This window comes from Mirounga leonina, unplaced genomic scaffold (genome assembly GCF_011800145.1).
Source record: "Mirounga leonina isolate KUSES-001 unplaced genomic scaffold, KU_Mleo_1.0 Mir_129, whole genome shotgun sequence".
NCBI lineage: Eukaryota > Metazoa > Chordata > Mammalia > Carnivora > Phocidae > Mirounga > Mirounga leonina.
This window is the reverse complement of record NW_023270323.1, coordinates 20,195,152-20,211,629: the sequence shown is the minus strand read 5'-3', so window position 1 is coordinate 20,211,629 and position 16,478 is coordinate 20,195,152. Positions and strand designations below refer to the sequence as shown.

General features: G+C 44.6%; 1 protein-coding gene across 1 annotated transcript in view; it reads left to right on the top strand.

Annotated features, from left to right (window-relative positions):
• Nucleotides 1–16,478, top strand: part of SHROOM3 (shroom family member 3) — a 59,941-nt gene that overhangs the window by 32,688 nt on the left and 10,775 nt on the right. The window contains exons 5-8 of the mRNA XM_035005563.1: nt 1,142–1,215; nt 5,015–5,914; nt 7,095–7,583; nt 10,430–10,580. Coding sequence (XP_034861454.1) covers nt 1,142–1,215; nt 5,015–5,914; nt 7,095–7,583; nt 10,430–10,580 — 1,614 coding nt within the window. The remainder of the gene's footprint in view (nt 1–1,141; nt 1,216–5,014; nt 5,915–7,094; nt 7,584–10,429; nt 10,581–16,478) is intronic.

Genomic DNA, 16,478 nt, shown 5'->3' with positions numbered 1-16,478 from the left:
GGTAAATACTTCACCTCTCTGAGCTGCAGTTACCTCCCTCACCTTAGTGTTATAGATTAAATCACAGAGGGACTACTAAGTTACCTGATACAATTCCAGGCACATAATTTGAGGATTTTAAGGTACTTTGCAGTGTCTGGGACTCAGTAAATGCAATAAGGGATAACTGCAGTTCACAATATTCATGTGTTTGTTTTCCCTTCAGGCCTACTACCACCTTTGGCTCTTTTTTTCTATTGCCTTTCAGTACTTCTACCACTGACTGGAACAACAACAACAAAAGGTGGACAGATTAATGGTGAAATAAGTTGCTAAAACTAAGGGTAGGGATCAATTAAATTAAATATGGATTTAATTTCTCTGTTATTTATAAATAATTGAAAATTAAATGTATTATCAATAACAACATCCTTGTCTGCATCAAGACCTGTTCACATGGGCCAAATTTTATGCTATCAAAAACTCACCAAAAAAACCAAAGAACACCTCACCTATCACCCTTTCAGGAAACCAGTCTATATACCCTTACTAAAAACAAAAACAAGTCATGACTACCCCTGAAAAGTTACCAGAGTTACTGATATTACATGTGGGTGAGATGTTTTTTCCTGAAGGGAATATACTTCAACCTGATTACAAGCCAGATGCATATCTTTTCTCTAATTAGAACTCAGAACATTTGAGATTTTTTGCTACATTCAATAAACGATCCTTTTCCTTGTCATCTCCCATATTTTCCTATTGCTGTTTCGAAAGTTTGGCCCTCTGAAATCATTTTCATCATTGTATTTCAAGTATAGTGGTTATTCTGAACCCTGGAGGTAACTGTCATCAGACTTCTGCTTAGAAAACGTCTTTGTGAGGAGAGACACCTGGGGAGACAGACTGAGGTGCAGATCCTAGCTCTGCCACTTGGGAAGGGTAACTGCTCTGGGCCCATGTCATCCTCACTGCTCTGGGGTTGACAGTGTTGCTGGGGCCGTGGGGGTGAAGTGGATAGTATGCAACAGTGCTGTGTTGGGGCCTGACACTAAGTAGTAGGCCTCCAACAAAGGTTCCTTCTCCTTTCTACCTCCAGCCTCTTGGTAAATTTAAATGCCTCTTTGTTGGTCATAATGCTGTGCCTTTCTTGTGTTTCAAGGATGTGGTTTTGGGGGAAAGCAACAGCTTTGGTCTTGTGAAGGATCCATGTTATCTGGCTGGCCCTGGGTCCAGGTACGTACATGTATTTATGAGGCCCTCTGCCTTATGAATGCTGGAGTTAAATGCTTCTCTTCTGCTCTACGAGAAAGGGAAATGTGACATTAAGATGTTTCGTGTTATTGTGTGCCGCCTTTTCAATTTGTCTAGGCCATAGGAAACGTCTAAATTTTTTATTTATAGGTGACTTTCTCTAAGAATGATACTTATTCAGAATGGGTTTTGATTGTGCACTAGGGAGGCAGTAGTTGACTTCAGTTAAGGTTAGCCTTAGAGTAGTTCCTGGAGATGCTCTTCTCAAGCATATCCTGTGGCTCACAACTGGGGCCTCACTTGTGCGGCTCTCTCCGGGTTCTGTGCACAAAGGATCAAGTCTGGTGACTAAAGCACTAGCAGAAGAATGAGCATCTCATGAACAGCTTCACAGAGCAAGACAAATTTATCAGAAGCACACGAGGTAAAAAATAAAGCTCCCAATCATAATTTTTAGGCACTGAGGGATAGGAAATAGAGTTAGTTTAAAATTGCCATCAAGGGGTGCCTGGGTGGCTCAGTTGGTTAAGAGCCAGCCTTTGGCTCAGGGTTCGAGCCCGGAGTTGGGCTCCCTGCTCAGTGGGGAGTCTGCTCCCCCCTCCACTCACTCTCTCTCTCTTAAAAAAAAAAAAAAAAAAAAAAAAAAAAGGCAGCCCATGTGGTGTCAGGAAGAGGGTATTAAGTTACCTTCTTTACTAGCAGACTTCCCCAGCTATTTGCTCTTGCTCCCATAGTTGTGCTTAAAGTGAAGAAAGTATTCAAGGTGAGGCTCAGAACTTTGGTTAGTTTCAGTGCATTGCTTAAAAGCTAGAGACAAGGGAAAACTGACAGTGACCTAGAGCATTGCCAAAAGAGAATTGTCTAAAGTCAAAGGTGAAACTCAACTCAACCACAAAAAATCAAATACCTCAATTACAAAAAGAACTTGAGTAGACATTTCTCCAGAGATGATAAAAAATGGCCAGCAAGCATATGAAAAGATGCTCAACATCACTCTCAGAGAAACATAAATCAAAACCACAATAAGATACCACCTCATACCTATTGGGATGGCTACTATAAAACAAAACAAAACAAAACAAAAACAAAACCGTAAGAAAACAAGTGTTGGTGAGCATCTGAAGACATTGGACCCCTTGTGCAAACATGACTACTAGGCTCCTTTCCCCCCCTCCCCCGCTGCCTACCACCCCTAATTTATAGCCTGGTAATAAATGTCTTTCCCCCCACCAAAAACAATTGTTGGTAGGATTGCAAAAATGGTCCAACTGCCTTGGAAAACAGGATGTAGGTTCCTCAAAAAAAACTAAAAAAAGATCTACCATATCCCTTAGCAGTCCCACTTCTGAGTCTGTATCGGGAAGAGTTGAAAGCAATGTCTCAAAGAGGTATTTTCATACCCATGTTCATAGCATCACTACTCACAATAGTAAAGAAGTGAAAGCAACAAAAATGTCCATCAATAGATTTTAAAAATGTGGTACATTCATATAATAGAGTATTATTTAGTCTTAAAAGGGGAATTCTGGTACATGCTACAATATGGATGAACCTTGAGGACATCATGCTAAATGAAATACATCAGAGACAATAAGACAAATACTCTAATTCCACTTATATAAGGCATCTTAAAGTAGTCAAATCCATAGAAACAGGAAGTAGAGGTGATAAGGGCTGGGAGGAGTTGTTACTTAGTAGGTATAGTGTTTCAGATTTACAAGAAGAGAGAGTTCTGGAGATCTGTTGCACAACAATATGGATATTCTTAACACTACTGAACCAAACATTTAAAAATAGACTAGTAAATTTTATGTTTATCACATTTAAAAAAAAAAAGCTATGAAGAAAAAAAAAAAGAGACTAAATGCTTTCAAACTCCATTCTTGAATGTTAGGATTCCTAGATACCTATCAACAGCTGTTTGCCTCTCACACTCTAGTATAAAAGAGACTCAAGGATGGCTCGGTGGCTCAGTCGGTTAAGCGTCTGTCTTCGGCTCAGGTCATGAACCCAGGGTCCTGGGATCGAGTCCCACATTGGGCTCCCTGCTCAGCGGGAAGCCTGCCTCTCCCTCTGCCTGCCACTCCCCCTGCTTGTGTGCTTGCTCTGACAAATAAATAAAATCTTCAAAAAATAATAAAAATAAAAGACACCCAAACAAAATCTTTTACCCTATCCTTTGTTCTTGAAAAAATACAATCACCAAGGAGACGCATTCTCAACCAGGCTAAGCATTTAACTCAAATATTACCTTCAAGAATACCCAATTTAAGTATGGTTCTTATAAACTAAGAAGATTAAACAAAAACTAAAAATACATCAACGTTTATTTGGGCTTTATTTTAAATAAAGGATAAATAATTATTTTGGTTTTTAACGATGTCTCTCCTTTTAAAAAAGCCTCAAGATACAAATATAATAAAATGAAGGTACCCAAGTTAGTCATTAAAACAGATTCCAGTTATTCCATGTCCAATTAGAGGATGCTGAGTTTAAAGAATAGTTTATATCCTAGTCTAAACAGCAATTGGGCAGAGACATTGCTTGTTCAGCAGACATTTACTGAGAGGGTACTTTGAACCAAGTACTGAGGATACCAAAATGAATACGGAAGGAAAGCACCCAGCAGGTCCCCTGCCTTTGGATTTTCAGTTCACCCATTTGGGAACCCACCAAGAAGTACAGAGTAGCCAATCTTAGATATTGAGAGGTTCCTGGTAAATAAACTGCCTCTACATGAAAAGGATATTTCAGAGGAAGGGCAAGTTTGCATCTGAGAGAGATGGGCCCCTTAACCATCTGCATGTATAATACAGAAAAAATAACATCACGAGAAGAGCTAATTTGGTTCTTTGCCGTCTTTCCCTTCCATATGCCGTGTTACCCTTGCCTGGTGCTTGGATGGTTTTATGCAGGCCTGTGCTGGGGCTCTGCCCGGGGACTGAACCACAGCTCCCTCAAGACTCAGATCTGCAAAATGAAAAGTTCCATCTGCTCTCCAGATTCACTTGCATACCAGTCAGGGAACTCCAAATGTGGAATTTTCAAATTAGGATGGGTTTGCTGGAGGTTGGTTCTATGCTCACATTAACTTGCAGGGTAGCAGGCAGTGCTGCGGATTTCTGTTGTCCTATGGAACATAGTAACAAAAGTATTGGAAATTGTTGGGTTTGTCCTCAGAGCCAAGGTAGAGGACAGGGGTTTAAATTACCGTGTACCCTATTTGCTCCTTATGATCAATCTCTCTCTCCAGAGATAATTGCTTATTAGCTCCTTGGGTGAGACTCTCCCCCTCCTTCTTACTTTCCATTCTAAAAAATGAAAACACTAGGAGACTAAGCGAAAATGGTAAATCCTTCAGATTCAGCAGCCCTCGCTGATGCTTTCCAAACAGACCTCTCCCATGGGGATCACACTGGGAGAGAATAAGGCAGCCCTCTTTTCCCAAAGCAGTCCTAAAAGGGGCTGAAGAAATGTACCTGTTTCCTTTTAGATCCTGAAGTCTGCCCTGCAAAGCTGGGATATGTGTGCTGGGGGCGGGGCGGTGAGCAGTGAGAGCGAGCTAATAATAGGAAATGCCTTGTGGCCCCAGGTCTACCATTTGACATTTTCCTGTAGGAGTTTATGCCTGTTTGGCATCTTTTTAAAACTCGGTTCTTTGTATGAGCAGCTTCTCTGGAATCCTTTTCCCTAAATGCTTTCCCATCTGTGTAATGAACTCTGGGTTCAGTATCTGCCCCTTTCTTCTGAGCCATAACCCTGTGTTTGTATCCTGCTCCAGGTCATTCAGTTGTTCAGAAAGAGGCCATGAGGACATGTCGTTGCTCAAACACCATCCCAGCCCTCGTTGGGGTGGTCCAGGCTGCAAAGCAGTTGGTGGTGCCTCTGTCCCCAGCAAATGTCCTGGACCCCTGGACCCTCAAAGGCAGGCTAGCAGAACAATGCCTTGCCCTGGGCTGCTCCCCACAGGAATGCCAGGGCACCTCACAGACAGCAGGGCTGCACCCTTGACCCCACTCGGCTCCGCTCTGCCTTCCCCTGCACCCTTGAGCTCTCAGGCTGCAACCGATCAGCCAACTGGAAGGGATGGTCCAATGGGGCAACAGCCTCTTCCGCCCCACACCCAAGCAGTGACCCACAGAAGTGACGGTCACGGCCTCGTCCAGCCTGCCAGTCCAAGAGGCCGTGAGCCCAACAGCCCAGAGCATGGGATGGAAGAGGCAACAAGGAGGCGGGTCTCGCTGCCTCAGCGGCCTGCCCCGCCTCGGGTGAAGTGGGCCCACGCAGTCAGAGAGGACAGCCTCCCTGAGGACTCTTCGTCACCTGAGTTTGCAAACCTGAAGCACTACAAAACACGGCAGGCTCCTCCAAGCTCAAGCAGCACTCTTGAGGACACGCCTCTTGGGACCCCAAGCACTCCAGGGAGGCTCTCCCTCCGAATATCTGAGTCAGTCCTGCAGGCCTCCCCACCACCTCGGGAGGACATTGATGATGAAGTGTTTGTGAAGGACTTGTACCCCAATGCCACTTCCAGTCCCACATTTGACCTGCCCCCACCCCCACCGCCTCCACTGAGCCAGGACACACCTGTGAATAGCTTGGACGACTTCCCTCCACCTCCTCCCCAAGCTATGTATGAGGCAGAGCTGGTCAGTGAGGATTACAAGGAGCCCTGTACCAGGTAAAGTGGGCAGACTCTGTGTAGAGCAAGCCCCCCAGCTGAGGAAGGAAAGGATGGCCCTCTTGTGAGAGATTTTCACACTGCAGACTCCCCAGATCCTCCTTCCATTGGCCACTGGAGAGCCCTGGTGTGGAGATTTTCTATACAGTTAAGTCATGAAACTAGCAGAACGGTTTCATTTGTTTACCTTGGCTGGTCGTTACCGTAGTACCCAAGACTAGCACTGGGAACAAAGGAACAAGAGTACTGACAATGAACACCAAAGCCCAAAAGGCATAGTTCACTCTATGGACAGGATAAATTCAAAGGGTCCAAATAAATAACATGCCTCTTCCCTGCTTGAGTTCTGAATCAGTTAAGAAGACAAAGGAGGAAGACATAGAAGACAAAAATATCATTTTTATTACCGATAGAGCTGATACTAGAAAATAGGGCTTCTCTGTGAGTGTACGTGGGCCTTGTGATGCTGAGGCCTAGCAGGTTTACCTGCCTAGCCTCAGGCCATGCTAGACACACACTGGGTGTGTGTGTGTGTGTGCAGGGAGACGTGTGTGTGTGTGTGTGTGTGTGTGTGTGTGTGTGTAGGGAGAGAGACATAGATTAGCCTAGAGGCAGCCTCACTCAAAAGAAAAAGAGGCTGGACTATGGACAGGCTATGGTCAGCTTTCTTATCAAAGTCACGCCATGTCCATCAGAAAGGATAAAGAATAGAGCGGTCAGTTAATGTGTAGGGAAAACCTTGTGAAAGCCAAAAGAATGGGTAGAAGCCCTTCCCAACAAATAGTCCCTGGGACAAGTGATCTCTGAACCCCAGAAGAACACTATGCCTCTGTGGTAACCCCCTCTAAACACCACAGGAATGATGTACCAGCCCTGCCCTCTGTTCCCCTGGACCTTTCAGAAAGCTCTGGAATCTCACTGCCACATTCACCAAAGCTGAATTCCTACTAGATCCATCCCCCTTAAAAAGTCACACAGCTTCCCTGTACCAACTGCTGGGCTGAGGAGAACGCCCTTTAGGACCCTGCAGTTTGGGGGGAATGATAACCTCAGAGGACTACCTTGTCCCCACCATTCCTCATGTGAGAAACCACAGCCCTGATGTGGAAAACTTCCCCCTAGTCTTCCTACCTTTCTGCTGACTCCTCTCTTACCCTCTCTTTTTTAATATCCCTAGCAGCTCCAGCAAATTTGCCAAGGTGACAGTTGCCAAGGAAAGGCCCATTCCCGGTACAGTCCATTTAGTTGGTAGTCAGATACTGGCTTCCAGATCCCAAACTTCAATCAAGGTTTCAGAGGCCAACGAGACCAACCCACCTTCCAGCATGGGTGCTCTGCCCCAACTTGATGGGGCTCTTGGCAAGCAGCCAAGCCCCGGGCAGCCACCTCCCATCCATGACCCAGTCTGTGGGACTCAGGGTTTAGAAAAGAATGTCAGTTCTGGCCCTCAAAAGACCTCAGAAGACATTAGAACAGAGGCTCTGGCCAAGGAAATTGTCCACCAGGACAAATCTCTGGCAGACATTTTGGATCCAGACTCCAGAATGAAGACAACTATGGACCTGATGGAAGGTTTATTTCCCCGAGATGTTAACTTGCTGAAGGAGAACAGCATAAAGAGAAAGGCCATGCAGAGAACTGTCAACTGTGCAGAATATGAAGGCAAGAGGTAAGTCCCTGGCAATGCCCACAAAGAGACTTACATTTAAACTCCTTCCAGGGGGTGGTGGTAAGTCTAGGACAACTTACCTGATGTTTTCCTGCCTCCAGAGATTCTGACCCAAAAGTGACACTCCATCTCAGTCTTAGGAGAATGGCTCTGAGGAGTAGGACGTGGGACTGACCGCCCTTGAGTTACCAGGCACTTGCCCAACAACAAAAATGCTCCTGGTACATCATTCCTGTGGTGTTTAGAGGGGGTTACCACAGAGGCATTGTGTTCTTCTGGGTTTCAGAAAAAGAGGCTGGACTATGGACAGGCTGTGGTCAGCTTTCTTATCAAAGTCACGCCATGTCCATCAGAAAGGATAAAGAATAGAGCGGTCAGTTAATAATATAATAATATTATTATTTTATTAATAGTGGTGACAACTGCCATTAATACCGTTAATATTGTTCACATTCTTTGTGTTAATCATTGTATTAATTTATATAAACATTATTTCATTCAGTCTTCACAAGAACCTCCTGACATAGCTACCAATTGTATCTCCCTTTTACAAGTGAGCAAACTGAAGCACAGAGAAATTAAGACCATGCCCGACCAAAGTCCTAGAACATGTGAGAGTGGTGGCATCTGAATTTGAACTCGGCACTATGACCGTGCCCGCTCTCTTAATGATTTTACAGTGCCCCCAACTCAGTAAGCAAGCAACTGCCCATTCTCTGTCCGAGTCACCTTGATAGAGAGCCCCCCAGGGGTCCGTGCGGAGAGAGGCAGGGGGAGTGAGCCCATCAGAGGCCTCCGCAAGGCAGAGGTGAGCACAGACTGTAAGAAGGATGAAGCCTAGACAAATGGGTTTATTTACTACACTGACATCCATCCACGTTCCAAGAGTTAGGATGGATGTTCGCTTCAGCCTGAACAGCAAGAAAGACCAGAATGTCTGTCTAGACGCTCTTACGGTTTTGTTCAGCTGCCTGCGCGTGTGTTTACTGTGGTGTGATGCGTCCCAGACCCCAGGCACCGGGGTGAGCCGTCTGTATTTGCCGTTCTTCTGCTTTCTCCTGGGTTATTGCAGTATTTTCTTGCACGTTTGATTTCCTTAAAGGATGACTATGGGAAAGGTTTAGGGTGGTTTTTGTTTTCTTTTTAATTTTCAGTGAAAGCTATGTGGATTGATGGACTGGAACTCCACAGTTAGTGGCTTCTAGACTAAATAAAAACAGCATTTCATCTAAATTCAGTCTTGCCTTTTAGAAATTTCCAACTAATCCTAACTAAATTACTAACAGGAATACTATGTTTTGATTTGCGGGAGGGGGAAAAAGGAAAGAGTTATGGAGTCCTTATGAGCTCTTTGAATGTTTGTTGGAGACTCTCCTAATATGAGGCCTTAACCATCCCCTTATCCATCCCCTTCTTCAGACTTGGCAGAGACTAACTGAGGTGAAGTGATTTATCCAGGGTCATGTGTTTAGCAAACATTTACTGAGTTCCTACAATGTGCAGGGCAGTCCACTGGGTTCCATGAGGGACCCAAAGATGTGTCTCTGTGGGTGTGCCAGTCACTTAAGTATGGGTGTTTGTAGTAGATCAAAGTTAGGAGCTTCCATTCATTCTGTTCTCTGACCACTTGCTTTAGAAAGTCCAAAGGAACTTACAAATACATCCTTAGCAAAGCATTTCCTAGCATTTCCTTGCGTTCTCTCAGTCAATTTAGAAGTGAAATGGTCATGTAACTTTTGCTGCAGAGACCTTCTGGAGAAATTTCAAAAGGGTGGCATGCGCCATCTTCTGGTGGAAAGGAGCATTGCCCTGTTGTGCGTGAGACTCGGCAAAGAGCCTTTGTGAGGGGTAGTTAATTAAATGCCTGAGAAGCCAATTTGTAATGCAATGAATATATCTGGGGGAAAAGCGTATCAAAAGACCTTTTCCAGTTTCTTCAATTAACTGAATTAAATGTTGCTTAGAACATTTATCATTAAACTATATTGCTTAGAAAAATAGTCCTAGCAAGGAGGAAACTAGTAAAAATGACTTTTTTTTTTTTTTTGTGGTTCTTTATTCCTCAGTAAAACGATAGCCTAGATGTTAAATAAAGTCACCAGATTGAAATACCTCTCCCAGAGAACCTAACCCACTTCCACAGCGTCATTTCTTCACTGGTAGCATCTGACCTATACTCTGAGAGACAGCTTGGTTATAGTAAAACAGAGAGCACTAGATACTGGGTTTCTCAATTCCTGGTTTGTTCTCCAAACTCTCAAAACCCCTGCTGTGTAACTAAGGAGTCGACTTCACATCTTGTCCTCACTGACCAGCACAGGCTCTAGGTCTCTTAGGCTCATCTGGTGCATCATGCTTACATGAGACGGAAAAGTGGTAAGTGTCCAGGCAGCAATTAGAGCAGGCGTCAGGAAGATTATGGTGGCCCTGGAAGACTAGGTAACAACTTGCAATCTGAGATGTGTGCAGCACCTTGGAAATACCTTCACAGTCATGGAGTCACAGTTCCCCCGTGGTCTGTGAAATAGGGAGTCAACACCATCCTTATATTTATCACAGAAGGAGAAACCTGCAGGGAGGTTAAATGACTCGCCCAGAGTCAACTGGCAGATGCATAAGCCTGACTCCCAGGCTTCTTCCATGGTACTGCCTTTGGCGTTTTCCAGCCTAGGTCTGCCTGAATCAAGAGCCCTATGCAGAGTAGTTGCTCCTTAGTAAATATTTATTCATCCTGATCTCTGGGAAGGGACTGAATAGAACTTTTTACACGTTTCTGAATGGACAGGCAGGTGGTGACATGAAGCTCCTGGAATGTGCTATGAACTTTTTTGTTCTTTATGGTGCAGGAGTGAAGACAAGGAAGCAGTGGGCATGTTGGTCACCTGCCCTGCCTACTACAGTGTGTCTGCTCCCAAGGCCGAACTTCTGAACAAGATCAAAGATATGCCAGAAGAGGCCAACGAGGGAGAGGAGCCGGTGGATGTCAATGAAAAGAAGGTAAAGGAAGAACTGGGGCCTGTGTTCTCCCCAAAAAGAGAGTCAAGGTCCTAGCAAGGCTACTGGCCCCTTAGGGCAGGAGAGTGAGAAGGGCCTATCACATCACCAGTCCTGCCCGTACCGTCACTGGACCCTCAGCTTCTTGGCACTCAGTGATTTCTCACAGCTTTCCTGTCATTTTCAGTTTTACAGATGACAAAAGTCAAGGTTACTGCCTAAAAGTCACATAGCTGAGACTAAAACCCAGGTTCCCTACCTCTTAATCCAACACAGAGACACCCCAACACTCTTCTCAGAGCTGACCAGCCAAAGCCCATGGTCGGGGTCATTTTCCTTTCATGTTTCATGGTCAGAAGGACCATGGAAACCAGAAAACGTAGAAACTTTAAGGGAAAAGAGCGATTGTCAAAAGACACTTGTGAGAAGAGGTAACGTTAATCTTTAGGTTCCCCAGCGCTCTCTGCAATACCCCAGGAAAGAGCCTGGAAGCACTGTTGGAATTCAGCTGTTAGCAGCTGATACCGCCACAGAAATTTTAAATGTAAAGCATTTTACAAATGCCTGTGATGCCGCCTGTCTTCCCGCATACCCTGGAGATCTGAGCCCCACGGTGCCTGCAGGGGAGAAAGTGCTTGCCATTCCACTTTCCCTACAGCCCCAGAGGGGCCGCCTGCCTGCCCCCCTGCTTTCAGCTCTCCATACGAGTCAGGGTCAGGCCTGCATGCTGAAAAAGGACTCTTTGTTAAAGCTTGTCTCTTGCTGAGCTTGGAATGTAAGTGGTTCTCAGTGGTACCAATTTCAGGAGCAGCTTTCTTATGTGATTCTATTTCATTTACTCTCTGTGTCCTAAGTTCTCTGGTTTCGGTGTGGGTTGAGACCACAGGATATAGACCCTGGGAGCAGGGAGTCATGGGGCAGGAGGATTTAGGGATTTTGGAAGCCCCTCCATCAGGGGGATTCCTCCCTTCCCACTGCTCTAGGTCCTCTGGCTCCGCGGGCCCCCGAGCATATGGCTGACACACTGACGGGCCACTCTAGTGACACACTCTCCCAGCCCAAGGTTTTCCTGTGTGAACACCTACCTCGTGGCACCTTCTGGCACGTCCTTTACTTCAGTGCCGCCAAATGCCCCCATTTAATGGGTCCTCTGGTCAGGAAAAAAAACCCACCTGCTCTGGTCTCTCCATATTTATCCCAAAGAGGGAGCTCTATAAACACCATTACAGGTACCAGGTTGTCATGACCCCTTTCACTGAATATTTGACAGGTTTTTGTTTTGTTTTGTTTTTTTTACATGTAGACATACCCTATTTTACAGTAGCAGTGGGACAAATTACTCATTGCTTTAAAAAAAAAAAAAAGCGTTTCCATCACTTTATTATCAGCCTCTCACTCTGATGATTATGTGGCAAAAGTATTTTTAGACCAAGAATATAAAGGCAGAGGATGAAAACTCACAGGAAGTAGCAGCAGGTACCATGTACCGAGCACTGCTTGTTACGCGGGGGCCATGTTTTTCATAGTGCCGTATTATCTTTATTTCCACAAAACTGCTCTCACACCTGTATTGCCACATTTTACACTGAAGTCATCAGAATGAGTCAGGGTGAGAGGAGGAGACAAGGCATGCAAGACAAAGGACTGGCCTAGAAAAAGACCTGGAAAAACACAGGGAGCGTATGTACACTGAAGAAAGCTTTTGCCAGAAGTTTGATATTTTGTGATGTAAAACAAAAAGGCCCCTGCCTCAGTCAGAAATTACCAAATTTAGAGGATCACAAAGGAAGGTGACGAATCCCAGACGATGAGGCTGGGAGGCTCCACAGGGACCAGAAGGTCATGGAGGTCACATGGGGCTCTGTGTAAAAGGCTGAAGCGTTTGGATCTTACCGTTGGGCAGTAGAAGACCCTGGGAGATTTTTTTAATGAACTACAAGCTTATTCATGTGTGACAGAATTTTCACTGGTGTCACTTGCATTTACATATCTGATTTGGAAACAGAAAATATGTGAGTTTTAAACAATGTTGTGGAAGGCATCTATTAGTATTCTCAGCAGAGAGTTGAAAATGCAGTTCCCTTCCTGATATACAACAAACTTTCCTAAGGGTGATTTTAAAAACTGATGCTGGGTCAAGATTGTTCCAAGGCAGAGTACAGCTGTCTGCTAACTTTCACAAAGTAATAGTTTATTACCTAATATTTAAAGTTATTAATAACCTGAGATATACTTCTAGGCATGAAATTCACCAAGAGTCTGTGGAAACTAGAGTCCCAATTTATTAATAAATATTTTAAAAAATTGAAATTAGCCTTTGAGATCAATTCTACTTTAACATTTTTATGTATACATCATAGATGATGGATTATAACATTCCAAGTAAATGTAAGCATTAAGGTATGAAACCCTTTCATCGTCTGAACTTCTGTCTGAACTAAAGACAGTCTAATAACTAGAATTTTAAATTATTTGCCTAACCCTGCCATATCTAATAGGCAAAAATTTGCTTCAACAGATCCCATGATTCTTTATTCTGAAGGCCAAAAGGCTTTGGCTTAGAGACTTAATGGAATATTTCCAAAGGCAAAAAGAATCTGTTGTTTCTCAGAATTGGCTTTCCCCAAGAGATCATTAGCGACCCAGATGGGCTCTCAGCTGCCCATTTCTGTTGCTCTTCTTCATTCCTCAAGTTCCAGATTTCTCTGTGGTCTTTCTGTCTTTCAGCCTGAAAGATTTGCTTCAGCATTTCTTTTAAAATAGGGTCTGCTGGTGAGAGTTTCTCTTAGCCTAATTCTTCATCTAAGAATGTCTTTATTCTGCTGCCATTCCTGAAGGATATTCTCACTGGATATGGGATTCTAGGTTGACTGTTCTTTCTCTTTTAGCACTTTAAAATTGTTGTTCCACTTTCTTGCTCCCATGGTTTCTGATGAGAAATGCACAGTCATTTAAGTATTGTTTCTCCTATATGCCATGTGTTGTTTTTCTCTGGCTGCTTTCAAAATTTTTTTTCTCTTTCATTTTCAGCAGTTTCATTATGATCGTGTGGGCCTGATTTTCTTTGGTTTCCCCTATTTGGCACTTACTAACTTCTTGATTCTGTAAATTTATGTCTTTCACCAAATTCAGGAAGTCCTCAGCCATTATGTCTTCAAATATTTTTTATGCACTAATCTCTTTTCTCCTTTTGGGACTTGAGTACTACAAATATTAGACCTTTTGATATTGCCCCACAAGTCCCTGAAGCTCTGTTCAGATTGGATCATTTCTATAGGTCTGTCTTCATTCTGCCAGTGATTTTCTTAATTTCAAATATAGTTTTTAGTTAGAAAATTTCCATTCAGTTAGGTTTTTTGTTTTAGATTTTATTTATTTGAGAGAGAGCGAGAATGAGGGGGTGGAGGGCCAGAGGGACAGGGAGAGAGAGAATCAAAGCAGATTCTGTGCTGAGCAGAGAGCCTGACACGGGGCTCAATCTCATGACCCTGAGATCATGACCTGAGCTGAAATCAAGAGTCGGATGTTTGACCGACTGAGCCACCCAGGTAGTCCCCATTCAGTTAGTTTTTTGTAGTGTCTGTTTCTTTGCCAACAACTTATGTCTTCATTCCAAGGGTGTTTCTTTTACCATGGAGAAAAGTTATAAAAGCTATTTTAAGGGCCTTGGTAATCCCAGCATTGGGGTTCTCTCAGGGTTAGCACCAGTTAATGGTCTTCCCCTGGGAACTGCTCACGGTTTTACTATTTGTGGTTTTTGTTTTTTATATTGGGTAATTTTGTATTGTATTCTGCACATTTGGGGAATTATGTTGTGAGACCCTGAGTTCTGTTAAAATCCTCTAAAGAATGTGGATTTTTTTTGTTTTTGTTTTAGCAGGCGGACTATTTAGCTTCAGAGTACAGGTTCCGTCCCACCTTTAGGTACAGATTCCAATGTCATTTCTGTTTTCAGAGCCTTTGCTGTATTGTACAGGTCTGTCCCCAAATATGCACCATTCAGAGGTTAGTCTGGGACTTGGGTAGTTGCTTCTATCATAGTTCAGTTCTCAAAGCCTTTGCTGTGCTGCTTTGGTTCTGTCCTACACACGTGCAGCTTGAGGCTGTGCCTAGGCTTTATGTCAGTTCTTATACAGACTTTGGGGATCTTCTTTCCAGATCTCGCCTATTCAGTATTTTCCCCCACATTCTCTGGCTCCCAGCGGCCTCTCTGCCTGGGCCTCTGGCTGGAAAGACAAGTTCTCCTGATTATAGCAGCCCGTGCCGTTCTGCATGACCGGGACCACCCTCAATAAAAGAGAAAAAAGAAATAGTAGGCATTCCCCTGACACTCTTCAGGCCAGTGCCTCTGACCAGAAAGAAGGGTTTTTCTCCTGCGGTTTTCAGCTCGGGGATGGGAGCTACTCTTGGAAACCAGGGCCAGCGGAAGAAAAAAGGGACGGTTCAAACAGGATTTTCCCCCCATTCTTGACCTCACAGAGGCCCCTTTTCTGGTCTGCTTGTTTTAAAGGCAGGGCTTTTCTCAGAGTTGTGCTGCCACACCCTGCGTGCAATTCTGCACCGGTCAGAGCGAGAGCATCAAAGGGGGAGGCAGGAAATGAACCCCCGCTCTGGGTCATACTTCACATTTGGCTCCCTGCCCCAACACACTGCCGTCCTTAACTTGACAGAGCCCCCCTTCAGAGTCCAGGGATGTTAGCTGGGCCAAATGGGGAGGGAGGCTGCAGTGGGTGTATGCCATCTTGGCCAAGGTCACGAGTTGTTCGCTCTTCCCCCTCCCCAGGACGTACCAGGAGGGAGACAGCTGTGGCACATTTGCATTTTAGAACAGTCTCTGGCCACTGTGGAGGTAGACCAGAGGCCGAGGTGGTCGTTGGGAGGCCGTTACAGGAAAGTGAGGACACCTGTGTAAGGGCAATATGAGCCGTGAGAAACAGATGGGTTTTTAAAAAGGGGGTGGGGGGAGCCAAGTGGACAGAACCTGGGGACAGATTAGACGTGGAGCATGGTAGAGAGAAGAGGGTCAAGGCTGCCTCTCGAGTTCCTGGCCTACATGGCTGTCCTAACTGAAACAGGGAGGTCCTTTAGGGAAGGAGGATGACGGGCTTAGTTGAATTTAAAGAAATTCAATATTGTTTCTTGTGTGTCAGAGATTCCTGATACCCAGAACCAAGAGACCATGCTGAGTAATAGATCAGCTTTCTGATCACAAGCCCTCCTGAGAGGAAATGAATGATAAAGAACCACTCTTGACAGAGAATGTGCCAGAGAACATTTGAAATGGCAGTTGAGTCCCCAGGATCTTTCTGTTTTGCTCAGGTCAGCCAGCAGGGGGTAGAGGTTTGATCCCATTTCTGTCACTGGGACAAAAATCACCCCTGACTTTTCTCTCTTGGATGAAATTCGGCTGAGAAAACCATGTGCTACTGCCTAGATCCTCTTCCATTTAAAACCAAAGAAACAACAGCAAAGCCTATGGCTGAAATACCTTTATCCTTCTCATTTTTACTAGCAGGAGCCTGAACTCCACTCTGCCCCCAAACGCCAGCCATGGGGCTAGGAGTCCCGAATTACTCTTACTTGAGATGAAGACGGTCCGCCGGCAGAGGCCAGCTGTGTTAGTAGGGCTGTGATTGGCCATGCTGTCAGCCTAAGTCCTTGAGCAGAAGGCAAAGTGGTGTCGCCATGCAGGGGAGAAGCTTAGTATTCCCCTGCAGAGGTCGCCCTCCAACGAGGGTGTGTGTTGTTCAGCCTGTTGACAGATCAATGATAGCACGAAAAGTAGTAATAACGCAAACATGTGTACAGTACTTTTCTATTTCCCGGAATGCTTGCACAAGCTTTATTGTATTTGAGCCTCATAACGTTCCTATAAACTATTTTAAGGTAGTGATCAAAAAG